At 45.7% G+C, this 16,996-nt stretch overlaps 1 protein-coding gene across 14 annotated transcripts in view; it reads left to right on the plus strand.

Moving 5' to 3' along the window:
• Positions 1-16,996, plus strand: part of PITPNC1 (phosphatidylinositol transfer protein cytoplasmic 1) — a 274,896-nt gene that overhangs the window by 80,512 nt on the left and 177,388 nt on the right. For 3 of the 14 annotated variants that reach the window (XM_058705675.1, XM_058705676.1, XM_058705677.1), the window contains exon 3: positions 10,944-11,044. The exons of 9 other annotated variants lie outside the window; for them this stretch is intronic. Coding sequence is in view for 2 of the 5 variants with exons in the window: in XM_058705665.1 (XP_058561648.1) it covers positions 4,669-4,731 (63 nt within the window). In the remaining 3 variants the exon portion in view is untranslated. Of the gene's footprint in view, positions 1-4,516; positions 4,732-10,943; positions 11,045-15,369; positions 15,427-16,996 lie in introns of those variants that run through there. 2 more of the 14 variants (XM_058705665.1, XM_058705662.1) reach the window with 2 other exon arrangements.

A 16,996-nucleotide genomic window follows, 5' to 3' on the forward strand; every position in this document is an offset into this window, starting at 1 on the left:
CTTTGGAAAAAAATTTTATGATTTTAAGATTTTATGTTATTGGATCTATATATCTGTCTTAGAGTGGTCTCCAGAGGCTGACCCAAAGATTGAAGACTTGGGGAGGTGATCCTGAGAAGTCCCAGGAGAAATAAGAAAAGGGAGGAAGGGAAGGTAATAGTGTGTGTGTAAAGGATAGGATTTCCAACCGATCCAGTATTTAGGAAATAGCCTTCAAAGGCACTAAGGACAGAGTCTGCCATGATGGTAACACCATTATGAAATCCCATATGTACCTTGTTGAAAAAGACTTGATGAATGGCATAACTCTTTGCCTTATAAGAGATCAGTGAGGGGTGCTTGGGTGGCTCAGTCAGTTAAGCGTCAGACTTCGGCTCAGGTTGTGATCTCACAGCTTGTGAGTTCGAGCCCCGCATCGGGCTCTGTGCTGACAGCTCGGAGCCCGGAGCCTGCTTCGGATTCTGTGGTCTCCCTCTCTCCTTGCCCCTCCCCTGCTTCCACTCTGTCTGTCTCTCAAAAATAAATGAACATTAAAAATTTTTTTTTTTTTGTGAGTGATCAGTGAGATTGGGCTTGCCAATGTTGAGTTTTTCCCAACTTGGGTACAGGGTGCCCAGGAATTAGCAAAATCAGCGTTTTGTTGTAGAATCTTGTTAGGACACAGGTCTGTCACCCAGGTGTGGCAGAGCCCCTCCTTCTAATGTTTTTTCTCCAACCTGAATAAGGAAGAACCAGGAGGTTCTGGTGGTTAGGGCATCAACTGGGCTTTGGTCTTAAGTCCCTTCTGCTCGGTTCTTCTCGGGGGAGTGCTGGAATCCTTGGGCTGGAAGTTCTCGTCCAGGATCTGCCAGATGCTTCCAAAACTTCATAGAAGCTCAACTCCCAGAGTCTTGCATCAGGACTTCCTTAGAAGTCAGGCTGTGTGCAGGGAGCTGAGGGATAGTGTGAGGGTGAGGTAGGGATAGTGGCAGGGCAGGTCGGGGAATGCCGAGCTTCAGCCAGGTTCGTGGGGAATTTGGGAGCGTGACTTGTGCTACAGAGCTGGTCTCCCCCAACGCCCGAGGGTCGACCTTTTGTGCCCCTCGCCCGTGTCAACCATTGATAGGTTGTGGGCCTCCTTCAGCGTAAGTATAACTTCCCAGGAGGAGTGGCTTCCAGAGGCAAAAGGCAATTTCATGGACTAGGAGCCAGATGGGACCCCTTAGCAGTGACACTCACAACAGCCATCCCTGCTGAAGGGGTCCAGGCAGGGCCCTCTGGGGTTCCCCAGCAAAGAGACCAGGGCCAGGCTTTGGCCTTTTTCTAGCTCGTCCCCTTTAACATAATTTACCTGTCCTCCAAGTGTCCCTCTTCAGAGTCCCCCCCACCCCCCGCCCTCCAAATTCAGTGTCCTCCCCTCCTCCCTGGAAAAACTCCACTCATGGACAGAGTGGGAAGAAAAGTCAGAAGCCTGTGCCTTCTGCACCTGTGGCTTGAGCTGAATCCCACTGGGGCTTCTCTGGCTTGGGGAGGAGTGGGGGGCCCTGGTGCTGGGTGGGAGAAGACGGATGCTTTACTCGTGATCTGTCTTTCAACCACGTTGTACCAGAGTCAACTAAATAGGCCTCAGAAGGGAGTGTTAATTTTCTGCCTCAAACAACCCAGCAACCAATCTACTTTTATTTATTTTTATTTTTATTTTTTAAGTTTATCTATTTTGAGAGAGTTAGAGAGCATGAGCAGGGGAGGGGTAGAGAAAGGGAAAGAGAGAGAATCCCAAGCAGGCTCCACACTGTGAGTGTAGAGCCTGATGTGGGGCTCGAACCCACAAACCGTGAGATCATGACCTGAGCCGAAATCAAGAGTCAGATGCTTAACTGACTGAGCCACCCAGGCGGTTCACAACCAACCTATTTTTAGTAGAAAGTAAGTATTTTTCTCCTGTGAACAGGCTAAAAGGGCTCTGAGGCATCCAAGAAATTCCCCTCCTTTCCCCCACCAATTCAAATTTCTTGCCCTGACACAAGACCCGATGAAGAGGGTGTGGAATGGTGAGAGAGGGGTCAGTTGTGAATGGGGTGTTAACTGAATGGGTGCTGTCAGCCATGCTTTTGAAGTGTCCTTGCTCTGTGATTTCTCCAGGATTGAAGGGCTGTTGCAAAATTCTGAATTCTGGAAGCCAGTATTGTCCTTTTGCTAAACCCTCAAATCCCTTTAGGGGTCTGATAGATTTGCCTTGCCTGCACCCCAAATATATTTGCTCCGCAGGTTATTGTCACTAAGGGTAAACACCAAGCTTTGTATCTTTTTTTTTTTTTTTTTTAAGTAGGCTCCACCCACCGCGTGGGGCTTGAACTCATGACCCTAGGATCGAGAATCCGATGTTTGTACCAACTGAGCCAGCCAGGCGCCCCGCCCCCTCCGCCCCATCTGTATCTTGATGGAAAATTCAAAAATCATAAAAAAACAACAAAGGTGCCTACCAGCCACACCCGGGTGCATGTTGCATTTGGGTATTGTGTCCATAACCTTGACCTGAGGTCTCCATGACCTTAGAATAAAACCCCTAAAGAGGTCAGCCTGACGTTCTAGAAAGCTGTCCTTAGGACATACTCTATCCATTAGAAGTGAGCCATTAAACCCAGCACACAAGGGGGAGGGGCAGTAAGCTCTACCTCCTAAGGGGAGGCTATCAAAGAAAGGTTCAGATGGGCTGAAACCACCACAGTAATTAATAAATACTTTCAGAAAGATTCAGGCTCTGCAAGTATCCTAGTTCCCCTTTAAAAACCTTGAACATTCACCAGGAGATCCTGCAGCTATGATTACTGTGGCTGGCATTCTAGAGATTTTCTGTTTTCTCTCCTTCCTTCTGTATTTATTATTTGGAATTCCTCTGTAAGGAAGACGTGTCCCTTCTCTTCCATTTATTTATTTATTTATTTATTTATTTATTTATTTATTTATTTATTAGTTTATCGATTCATTTGTTTGTATCAGTAAGGACTCACGGATATTTATTTCATTCTTTGGGTGAGAGTTTTTGTGTGTTTTTTTTTGTTTTTTTTTTAAATTATTCTCAAGTTAGTTAGTATACAGTGTAGTCTTGGCTTCAGGAGTTGAAACCAATGATTCATCACTTACATATAACATGCAGGGCTCATCCCGACAAGTGCCCTCCCTAATGCCCATCACCCATTTTCCCTACCCCTCAGTTCCCCACCCCCATCAACCCTCGGTTTGTTCTCTGTATTTACGAGTCTCTTATGGTTTGCCTCCCTCTCGGTTTTTATCTTATATTTCCTTCCCTTCCCCTATGAACATGTTAAGTTTTTCAGATTCCACATATGAGTGAGATCACAGTATCTTTCTCTGACTTATTTTGCTTAGCATAATAACCTCCAGTTCCATCCACCTTGTTGCAAGGGGCAAAATTTCATTCTTTTTCATTGCCACATAGTATTACATTGTGGATACATCCCACTTTTTCTTAATCCACCCATCAGTTGATGGACATTTGGGCTCTTTCCATAATTTGGCTATTATAGATAACGCTGCTATAAACAGTGGGGTGTGCATGTGCCCTTTCGAATCAGCATTTTTGCATCCTTTGGATAAAAACCTAGTAGTGCAGTTGCTGGGTCATAGGGCAGCTCTATTTTTAATTTTTTGAGGAACCTCCACACTGTTTTCCACAGTGGCTGCACCAGTTTGCATTCCCAGCGACAGTGCAAGAGGGTTCCCCAAGAGCTTTTTTTTATTTTAAATATTTTATTTTTAAGGTATGTCTACACTCAGTGTGGGTTTCGAACTCAATGGCCCCAAGATCAAGAGTCGGACGCTCAACCGGACTGAGCCACCCAGGTGCCCCCTGAGAGGTTTTTGAAATAGGAAAACAGCCTCTTTGAATCAGGTGGAGGGAGGTGGTAAGAGTGTCAGTGCGGATCAAGAGCACATGGGGGATGGAGCGAAGTTCCTGAGAAGGTCAGCAATGATGACATTCAGAGGGGACGCCTTGGTGAAAATGAGGGACACTCTGTTCTCAAAAACAGGGACCAGGAAAGACTGGACGGCCAATTTTGACGTCAGGAGGGAGTTCCCATTAATTAGCTTTTGTCTTCTCAGTCAATTGGGAAACTGACTTTTGGAATTTAAATTTCCTTGGCCCCAATTCTTGGCCTCCAGAGAAGGGTTTCTCAACCGCTCCACTCTTGACAGTCAGACTGGATCATTCTTCGTTGTGGGGGTTGTCCTGTGCCCACAAGATGCCAGCAACATCCTTGCTTCCTCCCCCAGTGTGACCACCAAAATGTCTTCAGTGCCACCAGCGGTCCCCTGGACAGCAAAATCACCCCTGGCTAAGAACCACTGATGTAAAATAACTTACACAGAAGTCTGGCAACCCACAGGATTCCTGATCTTAACCTTCGAAAGACTAAGACGAGGCATTCACCTCTAAGTTCCCGCAGAAAGAACGGAGCTGTCCCAGCTGGAATGCTCCGCTTTGTTGCCATTGGTGAAGCAGGGCCCTGTTTCCTTGGGGATAGTGTGTGTTCTGAGCACACAAACCGGATGAATCAAGAGGAAACACGGTTCTGTTTCTCAGAGCGTCTTTGCTTCTGAAAAGCGTTGTTGCGGTTAGAGTTTTGCTTCACGGTGGAGGGTTGTTTTGCTTTCTCTGTGGTTTCTATGTGGGCCGAGAGAAGCAACTTCGTTGTTATGTCACATGGGGACATAGAAGCTGTTTCACAGGTGAGTTTCCAAAAGCCAGTTTGTTCTAAAAACCGACATGACACTTAACCTAGCTGGGTGAGCATTGGTTGCTGGTACAGTTGTTTCTTAAGAGAGCTGGGGATGTCAGGGACTCTGAATTCCTTTAAGGCTCTCATTTTATTTTTTTATTATTATTATTATTTTTAATTATTATTATTTTTTAATGTTGTTATTTATTTTTGAGAGAGAGAGAGCGCACGAGCGAGGGAGGGGCAGAGAGAGAGGGAGAGAGAGAAGGGGACGCAGAATCCAAAGAGAGAGAGAGAGAGAGAGAGAGAGAGAGAGAGAGAGAGACACAGAATCCAAAGCAGGCTCCAGGTTTTGAGCTGTCAGCACAGCACCTGATGTGGGGCTCAAACCTACAAACCGCGAGATCATGACCTGAGTCGAAGTTGGACGCTTAACCGACGGAGCCACCCAGGCGCCCCGTGGCTCTCATTGTATTATCCAAAGATGGCTTGCATTTTGGCCTAATTTTTTTTCACCTCCAGTAAGTTTTTTAACAGCATTTCCAACAGCAAACATGACAGAGATTAAGGAACCAAGCCAAGGCTAAGGCTCAAACGACCTTGTGCGACCGCTGATGCCATCTGTTGGCAGCTGGCAGAACTGATGCCCTTCGGAGTTCTGTTTATTGCACAGAAAGTGGAAAGTTGGCTGCAGGGTACCTTCCTTGCAACCTGGAGCTGTGGACCAGAAGGATAGGACAGGGGTGGAAAGGAAGGGACTGTGAGTTTGCTTTATAGGTCCTGCATGGGCCATTAGTTGTTGGCAGGAATCCATATTTGAAAAAATTTCAGGACTTTTTTTTTTTTTTTTTAAGTTTACTTATTTATTTTGAGAGAGAGAGAGAGAGAGAGAGAGACAATCCCAAGTAGGCTCCACGCTATCAGCGCAGAGCCTGATTTGGGACTCGATCTCACGTACTGAGATCAAGAGTGGAGGCTTAACAGACTGAACCACCCATGCTCAGTACTTAAAGGTACTAGCTGGGATGCCATTGGGACCTAAAATCCATTTATGAGTCAGTTGTCATCTAAGAAAGTTACGGTCCCAAGGCATTGGCCTTGGGGGGGTTAACAGAACAGCAGGGAGGACCCTTAACTACAACAGTCTCCTCCAGAGCCTTAGCATGTGGCCCACGCTTGTGGAATTTGATTGGTCAGGGACACCATGAACTCCTCGCTTTAATCACAGAAACTGACACACTATCATGTAAAATAAGTATCATATTATATCTCTCTTCGTTGTGTTTTCAAATACTGTTTGTTTGTGTCTATACCAATCCATTTCGGCCAGCAACCCTTTTTGGATACAAAACCGTGATTCCCAGACACTGGGTTTCCTGGGTCCACAGATGCCGTTAAAAATGAAAGCCAGCATGAGTCCAACCAGTGGATACCCAGCCCTGACCATACGTAAGAATCACCTGGAAAACGTAAAACATCCCTGAGGTTGGCCTCCCTGCCGTCGGTACTGATTTAATTCGCCTACAGAAGCCCTGGGTCATGGGTTCCGCTTTTGGAACCACAGTGATTCAGGCACGCCGCTCTTCCTCAAAGTGTGGTCTGCATTTGGAACCTTGTTAGAAATGCGGATTCTCAGGCCCCCTCCCAGACCTTCTGAATCAGTCTGCATGGGAACAAGGTTCCCGGGTGATCCCTGCGCACGGTGGAGTTTGGAAGCACACGGTGTTGCCTCTGAAGAGGGGGGTGTACTGAGCTGCCCGTTGGTATCCCCACTGAGGACACCTGTTTGTATTTCATGTTTACCATTCACGGTTTGGGTGGCCTTCGTCAAGGGCCCCAGCTTCTGCCTGCTCGGTGGGTGCCGTGGGCGTCCCAGATCGAAGCCACAAGAGAACCCAGGGGCCCTTCTTCCACCCCCACCCGGTCTTGCTCACAGCTAGCCGTTAGAGTGTGTTTCACAGCACTGGTGCCTCACGGCGTAATCGCCAAACCCAGACTCCAGTCTGTGGGTTACCTCTGGGCTCTTCCTGTTGAGATTGATGGTGCGTCAGTGCCGGCTGAACCCATGAGGACAGGTTCAACCTGGGTGCAGCTCCCCAAGACTCTCCCTCGATCTCTAGCCTAGAAGCCGCCTGTGTTGAAAAGGAGGGAGGCAGCGCCTCTTTGTTGGTTTCTGTTTTTCTAAATGTAAACGTTGGTGTTTGAATATTTGAATGAAATTAAGGCTGTGGGGGCATCTGGGAAGCATCTGACCTTACGAACAGGCTTCATCCCGGTCGGACTTGGGGTTCGGATGAGGGGCCTCTGGGCCGGGCAACCCTCTTCTGATCCAACGAATCCATCCATCGTCTTTCTAAAAGAGATCTTTTTTAGTTCGTTTCTTAAAACGCGATGCTATATGAGAGATCTTTTCTAAATCTGTAGTTTCATTTTGAGTAGTGCCTAAAAGAGACACTGAAGTCCCTGTTCAGCCTTTTTTGGGAAACGGAGATCCTTGGCTTCTTTTCTCTGCCGTCTTTGACAACAAGCCCTCTGTGATGAACGGCCATTCGAAGCCAGGCAGGGCTGTTTTGTCGTCTTCTCCAAGCAGCACCCCCCCCCCCCCCCCCATCTCCTGTACCTCCTGCAAAGGAACAAAACCACCAGAACAAACCAAACTTGGAGGAACAAGGGAGGCTTGTCCCCATTCGTGAAATCCCTTCAAAGAGTGTCACTGAAAGAGGGTTGCTGTGGCTCTCTTTTTCTGGAAGCTTTGGGAGGTCTCCCGCAGATCTGATCTGGAGAGACTGGAGTGCTAATTTATGCACAGAAGCCATTCATTAGTCGAGTGCCAGTGATTGCCAGTCGGTTACCATCCCTCCGAATTCAGGGCTTTTGAAAGGACCCCAAGCGGGGCTTGTGGCTTTTCCTTCAGTCCTTTTCTCCATCCTTCTTCCTCCTCCCGCCTGTCTGTCCTGTGCTGCCCCTCTGCCCTCCCCAGTGTTTCTCTTGTGTTGCCCACAGCAACCCCAGCAGTCGGTCCTGGAGTGGAGGGAGCAGGCCTGGTTACCTGGGAGTCTAGCAATGGTTGCTCAGCAATTCACTGGAGCCACACAAAGGAATAGGTCTCTGTGCAAATCTCCCGGTTCAAGCCCCCCTCAGCGGCTCCCCAACCTTGCTCTGCCTGAGAGCCCTGTTTCTTCTGGCACCTGAGAAACCAGTTACAGAGACACCCCTGCCTCCTCTCTCCCAGGCATCTGTTTACCAACAGTGCTTCGTAAACACTTTTAACACCTTTCCTTTGTGCCCACACTTCTCCTACACACACACACACACACACACACACACACACACACACACACTCACACACACACGCATGTTCCCTAGTGTCTCCTACTGCCGAGGGTGTTACTGAATCTAATGTTGCTCTAATTGAGTCGACAGACAGACTGGGGCAGAATTAGCCAGTGGCCACCCCTGTGGCCAGCAGGGCCGTTAAGGTTTTTCTCTTTTGCTCTTTTACCACAAGAAAGCGCTGTGTCAAAAGGAAGTGCCCAAGTCGTCATGGAAATAAACGATCAGGCGGTGGCAGCCAGATTAATGGAGCCATCCTTAATTTGAGGGGGTGGGGGAGCAGCTCTTCCGCTAATATATTGAAATCTCAGTTGACAAATGAGCACGAGGTGACTTGAATCCACACTGTACTTATTGTTGTGATTCTTTTGAACCTCATTTAGTAAACTTTTTTTTCCCCTGGAATACAATAAAACGCCCCCAAACCAAGGAGGTAAAATGCTGAGAGAGCAGACCTAAGAGAGCGATTTTTTTTTTTTTTTTCCTGAAGGAGAGAACAAAATAAATTCGGAAACAAAATAGTGTTCATTACTTCTATCTTGCCTTCTGATTTCTAAGTGTGCCCGCCGGCCCCTTTAAATTCCAAGGACCGTTATGTTCTTTGAGATATTTGTCAATGACAAGGGAGTATGCTTTGAGTAAAGGCATTTTCTTCTGCAGTGTTCATTTCTATTTCAGTGGTTTGCTTCAGTACTTTTCTTTAATTAATACTGTTTATGCTCACTGATGAATAATTCAGAGTCATACAAGCAACAGATGTCAGACGATTCAAAATGACTTTCCCTGAATTATTTATTATTTCTAAAAAAGTAACAGGTTTGTTGAGCAAGTAATTGGCAACACAGATGTAGATCAAGGTTTGTCAGCAGGAAACAAGGTCTCCTACTGCTTTTCCTTTTGTTCATGTCACTAACGAGGGCGACACTGAATAAGGGGAGTTTGGCTGATACCAACTTGTAGGGGGTCATTTATTTATTCATCCTGGGTGCTGACCGGGGAGCTGGAACCATGTTTGGTTTCCCAGTTGTCTATGGATGTCAAAACATGAAGGGGAATTCATCCAAAAACATAATTAATGAATGTAGCCTTGCAAACACCTATCAGACAAAAACTTAATATACGTACCCAGAAAGAGGAAACATCTTTGTTTGCAAAGATATGCCAAGAATAGAGACCTAGGGGAAAAAAAAACGAACTGACAGATACGTGAAAGTTTATGTATAATAATGTTCTCTCAGTGTTGTTTACACCAGAATTTTAAAAAGGGTCCGGAGGGAAAAAAAAGCAAATGTCCAGCAATGAAAAATTAATTAAGGGGCGCCTGGCTGGCTTAGTTGGTGACGCATGTGATTCTTGAGGCAACAGGTTGTGAGTTGGAGCCCCACGTTGGTAGGAGTTATTTTAAAAGTAAACTTACAAAAGTATGGTTTTGAAGTTTTTTTGATGTGGGGCGCCTGGGTGGCTCAGTCAGTTAAGTGTCCAACTCTTGATTTCAGCTCAGGTCACGATCTCATGGTTCGTGAGTTCGAGCCCTGCCATTGGCAGATGGCTCCTAGCTGACAGTGCGGAGCCTGCTTGGGATTCTCTCTCTCTCTCTGTCTTTCTCTCTGCGTCTCCCCTGCACATGCGTATGCTCTCTCTCTCTCAAAATAAATAAATAAACTTTAATAAAAGCTTTATAATGTGGTTATCTTGAATAAGGTGTTTCTAGACCCAGTTGGAAGACAAACCACGAGCATACTAGTTTTTTTCCCCCCTTGGTTAGAAATTTTTCTGTCTTTCAGAGACTTCTGGCAATCATACGATCTATTACCTTCTTCACGATAGGATCAAATTTTGCATATCTTTTGCCTAGCATCAGATTTTTCAAGTCTGCAGAGTTCCAGCTAATAAAACAAAACAAACCCTCCAGAAGTCAAATGGAGGATTGGGGCCCATTCTTTAACCCACCCCAAATACAGTCCCTGAAACCCACTGCTATCCAAATACCTGTGATTTGATATTTCGCTGACAGTCCATAAGATGCAAGAAAGTAGTTGAAGGAGGACAGTAAGAACCATTTGGTGCTTTGGTGGTTTTGTGCAGGTAATACTTTCACAGTTCCTGACTCATGGGGTGGTAGATCAGGAATGAGATGAAGGGGGAGCGAGGGTGCCATCTTTGTTTTTTTTTAATGTTTTAAAAAATATTTTTAATGTCTTATTATTATTATTATTTTTTTCAACGTTTTTTTTTTTTTTTTTTTTTTTTTTTGGGACAGAGAGAGACAGAGCATGAACGGGGGAGGGGCAGAGAGAGAGGGAGACACAGAATCGGAAACAGGCTCCAGGCTCCGAGCCATCGGCCCAGAGCCCGACGCGGGGCTCGAGCTCACGGACCGCGAGATCGTGACCCGGCTGAAGTCGGACGCTTAACCGACTGCGCCACCCAGGCGCCCCATAATGTCTTATTATTTTTGAGAGACACAGAGAGTCAGAGTGTGAGCAGGGCAGGGGCAGAGAGCAAGGAAGACATGGAATCCATAGCAGGCTCCAGGCTCTGAGCAGTCAGCACGGAGCCTGACGTGGGGCTTGAACTCATGAACCGCGAGATCATGACCTGAGCCGAAGTTGGACACCTAACCGTGAGCCACCCAGGCACCCCTGTCTTTTTTAAACTCTTGTTCAGAGCTCCGAGAGTGGAACTCGCACAGTGACAACAAAAATAAAATATTTCCTTGTTATAAAGTGATCAAAGAACTGAAAAACAGTACAGTAAAATAATTTTCTTAACTGACGTTCTTTTGACCGACATTAAGATGGATTGTCTCTTTGGGGACATGATTCCGGTTTAATGATTGCAAATGTTTTGGGAGATGTTTTATGACTTCTGGTTTTATCGATTTCAAAGACTGTACGTCCATCTGCCCGTCCACGCATCCCCCACCCACCCAGCTGAGAGCAGAAGGGGCGAATGGGACGTTTACAGAGAGGGGCCAACCGCCTGGATTGGTAGGTAGCCTGAGGGGACTTGGTACTTTACGTTGTGCTTTTTCTGCTTGAAAAGCATATTGATCTCAATTTTCAAAACACAGCTCGGTTTGTAGCTGAAGAGGAGTAAGTTTTATAATGTCGCCGACGCTGTTGGTTGTCGTGGATTAGCCATGCTCTCTATGCTCTCTTCATCCCTATTAACCGGTTTCTTTATCCCGTTTTCTTACCCGCGCTATGGGCACCGCACCCACCTCAGAAGGTTGCTGTCAGAGTCCTGGATACTCATGCTAATGCTTACTCGCTAGCTCAGCCTAATTAAGATTTCTGTTAAGCTTGAGATAATTTGTAGCCAGTGTCTTCCAGATGAAAAACAGAGGCCTCTGTTGACACGTTTTGTTATTCTAAATTGGGACCATCCTGACTTTATACCCAAGAATTCATCTTTAGTTCAGTCATCACGTAAGCTGGTGTAATTCTCTAGGGGCGGCTGTCATTATTAATTTATATCTGACCTGGTTCTGAAAAAAAAATATTAAAGGCGGTGGAACCCTAATTTAGGACTTAGTGGTTCTTGCTTGGCCCATTAGTCTGGACCCGTGAAACCAAAATTGTATTGTTATTGTTATTTTTTTTAATGTTTATTTACTTTTTGAGAGAGAGACAGAGTGCGAGCAGGGAAGGCGCAGAGAGAGGGAGACACAGAATCCAAAGCAGGCTCCAGGCTCTGACCTGTCACCACAGAGCCTGATGCGGGGCTTGAACCCATAGACTGCGAGATCATGACCTGAGCTGAAGTCGGACGCCCAACCAACTGAGCCACCCAGGCATCCCCCCCGCCAAAAATTTTTTTTAAAGATTATTTAATAAGTTTAATCTCTACATTCAATGTGGGACTCAAACTCATGACCCTAAGATCAAGAGCTGGACACTCCACTGAGTGAGCCAGTGAGGGTGACCCAGGACCTATGAAAATATTAGAACGATTCCCTAAGAAAGCAGACTAACAATTAATGACAACTTCAAACATCATGCTGAGTACTAGGGTTTCTTTTGACTCTCGGACATTGTGTCAACGCAGGTGATTACAACTAGTCTTCCCATCTTACAAATGGGGAAACAGAGACTCCGAGAGACCCATGACTTCTCTCAGTAGTTAGTAGTGTGGTCACAGGGTACCCACTCCCAACCCCTTGGCTACATCCTGTGTGTGTTTGTCAGTTTCCCGGTGGCTGTGCTACTGGGAGCATCTGTCGTGGGCACAGTAGGAAATGTGTGGAGCGTGTTGGAAAGCGTCTGGATTTTCATCTGGATTTGTGGATTTTGTAACAGGGTGTCTGCTGGATGGTGTGCTTGGGTAGAGCTGGCACTCTATCTCAGCGGATGGGTATTTCTATCAGAGAAGAATGGACTTGCCAAGTCAGTCTGGAACATCAGGAGTTGAAAGACATTGCAACTACGAAAAAAAAACATTATTAAAGATGACTCTTAAGATGTCAAGAGGGAAAAGAAAATGACTTCTTAGGTCAGAAAAGCGAAAGCTATCATGCTGGGCGAGCCACGAGCTGAGGGATAGCTTCTCAAGGGCGGCTTAAATGCATTAGATTAGTCTGCAGTGTGGATTAAGGGACTGCGGGGATTTAATAACTTGTGTATGAGAGAAGGGCCCTGCAAATGTTACACTGTCATAAAAATGTAACCCTTCTAATTGAATTTAGAAGCAATATTAAAATTATTCTTTTGGTGATGCTTCCTAGATGTATTAAATAAAATATCAAGAGTCACAGTTGATTAAGCTGAAACTTGAACACGTGAGAGTTGTTTACACATGAAATTCTGTTGCTGGGGGTTATTTTGATTTTTTTTTTTCTGAAATGTACTAAGAAATTTCTCCTTTTACCTAATTTATGGTCACTCCACTGTTTCAGGGTGCCAGAAGATGCTCTCAGAGTCTTGGCAGTGTTTTGGAATAGAGTATATTATCTTAGTGTTGGGCTATGTATATAATGAACACTTTATATATAGTGATGGTGGGACTGCATGAGCTGAATTCTCTCTTAAGGGCAAAGGAAGGGATAGACTATTATTAACTTACATATGGTGCTTGGCATGCCTTTAAGGAAGTAATGGTGGAAAACACACCTTTTTTTCCTCCTGTGGCCATACGTAGTTTGCTAGCCTTATGTCTGCGCCCCAAGACTTAATGAGAAGATGACTTTGACCGGAGGTCGTTACCAGTGTGCCGCTGGGATACTGCTGTCCATGAACTTCGTGAACTTCCTGGATCCATAGACTCCAGAGAGCCTTGTAGAAATCATGAAGCATGAGTGGCAACTGTGAGCCAGGGGGTCTTCTCCTTTCCACCTGAGGACAATCAGATGGGGGCAAACACGAGTGTAGGGAGAGGCAGGGAGATAGCATTTTGAATCCAGACATGTAACGAGGACTATAGTTGACTGACAGGCTGTGCTTTAGGAGCAGGGAAGGTGGTGGCGATTCAGAGGCAGGAAACCCTCACCCTTCAGGCTCTCATCCAGAGTCCCCAAAGTTGTATGTTGTATATTAAAGAGTATTGTGGCATGTATTCCTAAATACCTACATAGAAAAAAACGTATACGAGCACAAGTTAGACCTCAGAATACACGAGTCACACCATTCAAGGTAGATTTCCCTTTCCCTCCACGAACAAGAGCCTCCCGCCTTTTCTGTTATTACTCACATTTAGAGAAATTTCTTTTATTTTGCAGAACTTTATGCCAAAGAAACCAGTGAGTGTTTTCCTGTGTCTGTCTGAGCTCAGTGGAAGGGTGTCCAAGGACTTAATCCAACTCCCATTGAATGATTGGCTTCTGGCAGAACTGTTAATTTGCAAACTCTTAAGAAAGAGGAAAGTGTACATTCTTCCAGCTGCTAAACTTTGGGCTTCATGGTGAATCATAGGGACAGACTTTCTCGGCCGAGTGGGAGAGCTGTTGTGGGGCCCCGGGTTTATTTAGACACCTGGCCAGAGCTCAGACACATGTGCTTGGTGACCCGCCTCTAGGGCTGACGTGCCTTCCCTTAGAAAACATCTTCATATGTCATTCCCTGTATAGGATCATCACAGACTGATTGAGGGAATGAGTTAGGATCACTGACCAGAGAACACCTGCCATGTTTTTCTTCTGCCTGTTTCAGGGATGTCCGTAAAGGAGAAACCTTACTCGCTTGAAAGCTTCGGATTGCCAGGCAGCTCCGAGCAGTCGCTAGAGGCATTTTCTTCTTGCTGGGGTTTTTCTTTGCCTCTAGAATACTGAGCAGAAAGGAGGGAAAAGAAGAAAGATAAGCCCCTCTTTCAAAATACGTTTGAGTCGATCCCTATCAAAGAGAAGACCTGAGATTTCTCAACTCACAAATTAGGTGGGACTACTGCATCTGGGAATTAGGACTAGGCCCCATATGGAGTTATTTGGGAATTAATCACCAGTTGGCTGATCCCAGACGTGGAGCACATCGGAATTCACCTCGTGTTGTTTGAAAGTTGGCAACCTGCTTGTTACATAACATGGAACGCAAGGCCTGCCAGCCGGGCCTCCACGTGCCCTGGGGGATTTGTGAGGCTTTATAACTCTTTGTTGAGTCAGCCAGGCCTGCCAGATAGATTCCAGGGGCCTGGGGTATGTTGGACACTGACCTCAGGCTTCGCAGTTTAACAGACGATATCTCTGCCTTTGGGATTTTGTCTTTAGCAACTGCCGTGAACACCAGAGAGAAGTAAATGAGGGACATGACATGGGCTCTTTTTTATTTTTTATTTTTTATTTTTTTTATTTTTGAAAATGTGTTAAAATACGCATAACAAAATATACCCCCTTAACTATTTTTAAAGGTACATTTCAGGACACGTGGGTGGCTCAGTCAGTTAAACGTCTGACTCTTGATTTAGGCACAGGTCATGATGATATCGTGGTCATGAGATTGAGTCCTCCATCAGGCTCCACGCTTAAAATTCTCTCTCTCTCCCCCCCCCCACCCCTCCCCTACTCACATGCATGCACTCTCTCTCTCTCTCTCAAAAAAGTACATTTCAGTGGTATTAAGTATATCCATTTTGTTCTATTGCTAGTGCTACTATCTGTAGCATTAATAATTCTGTACCCATTGAACACTAACTCTCCATTTCCCCTCTCCCCAGCCCCCCAGCAGCCACCATACCCCTTTCTGTCTCTATGAATTGGACTATTCAAAGTACCATATGTAAGCGCAGTATTGGACCCTTGTGGCCGGCTTATTTCACTCAGCATGACATCTTCGAGGTTCATCCATGTTGGAGCCTGCGTCAGAATACCCTGCCTTTTCCAGGCCAAATAATATTCCATCGTATGGATATACCACATTTTGTTTATCCATTCATCTGTGCACAGGTAGATGGATTGCTTCCTCCTTTTGGCTGTTGTGAATTATGTCGCTGTGAACGTGGGCATACAGATATTTCTTTGGGTCCCTGCTTTCCATTCTTTTGGATATGCGCCCATAAATGGAATTGCCAGGTCATATGTAATGGACTCCTTAAAAAAAAGAAAAAAGACAAGAAAACAGAGAAAGACAGTATAATGACAGTGTGTGACTACCCTCAGAGGACAGGACTTGATTGCTTGCTCTGTTTCCTTCTCCCCTCACCTGTTGCCTACATGCCTCAGTGGTAATCAGCTTGGTGGGGGAAGCTGGCCTTGTTTGGACTGAGATTGCCGGTGTAGACCTTCTCAGTTTGACCCTACATCTGATTCCCCCGCTAAAGCACAGAGAGATGAACAAAGTAGATTGAAGTCATACAAATGACTCCTCCTGCCTCCTTTTCTTCCTCTTTTCTTTCCTTTTTCTTCTTTTGAGAACTCTGGTTATGGTGTCTGCACATCTGTTTTGGCCTAAACTCCAGTAAATCAGTGGTGCTGCCCGTTGGAGTCACCTGGTTTCGTGCTGACAACTCAACCCTACGTCCAGAGACTCTGAGTTCATTTGCTTTGAGGCCTGGCCTGGGCGTGGGGGTTGGAAGGCCTGCAGGCAAGTCTAATGTGCACCCAGGAAAATGACCACACGTAAATAAATGTTTTCTTCACCCCTCTCTTTATGTCTTCTTTCTGGTTCTTTCTTGTAAAAAAAAATTTTTTTAATCTTTATTTATTTTTGAGAGAGACGAAGTGAGACAAAGTGTGAACGGGAAAGGGGCAGGGAGAGAGGGAGACACAGAATCCAAAGCGGGCTCCAGGCTCTGAGCTGTCAGCACAGAGCCCGATAGGGGCTCAAACCCATGAACTGTGAGATCGTGACCCCAGCCGAAGTCGGACGCCCAGCCGACTGAGCCACCCAGGCGTCCCCTCTGATTATTTCTTTAGAACGTATCTACAGATTTGTAAATCTCAGCTCAAACTTGAAAGTCTTCTAATTGACTTTTTTGCTTGTTTAAATTCATGAGGCTGCATGATGTAATTTTGAATCCAAGAATGAGGAGACCTGGGTCATACTCGTGTATGTCATTATCTAGCCAGGGATGATGAATTACTTCACTTGTCAGAATCATAGCCTTTTCTTCTCCCCCCCTCCCCCCCCCCTTTTTTTTTTCTGGTCTTCAAAATTAGAATATGGATCAGCATCTGATCCATAAAGAATGAAATTAATGATTAAAAGAAGATATCCCCTCCAGCTGTAACATGCTCTGAATGAGCAGGGGGGATTGATGTGGAACAAGGGAGGCTTGTAGTTCACGAATGTGAACTGTGTCATGTTCTAGTAATGAGTAGGAGGATGAAGAACTTCCCCATAGGGCGCTACTGGGAGATCTGGTGCCCCAGAAGCAGCCTTCAGGGCAGTTCTGATCAGTAAATAAAAGGATGCAAAATAAAGATCTTGCAGGATACGTAGTTAATAAAGCAAGAATGTGGTGCCAGGCAGATTGTTAGAGAGTGTTGGGGACGTTGTAAGTGATAGAGGGAACAC

This window comes from Neofelis nebulosa, chromosome 16, assembly GCF_028018385.1.
Source record: "Neofelis nebulosa isolate mNeoNeb1 chromosome 16, mNeoNeb1.pri, whole genome shotgun sequence".
Taxonomy (NCBI): Eukaryota; Metazoa; Chordata; class Mammalia; order Carnivora; family Felidae; genus Neofelis; species Neofelis nebulosa.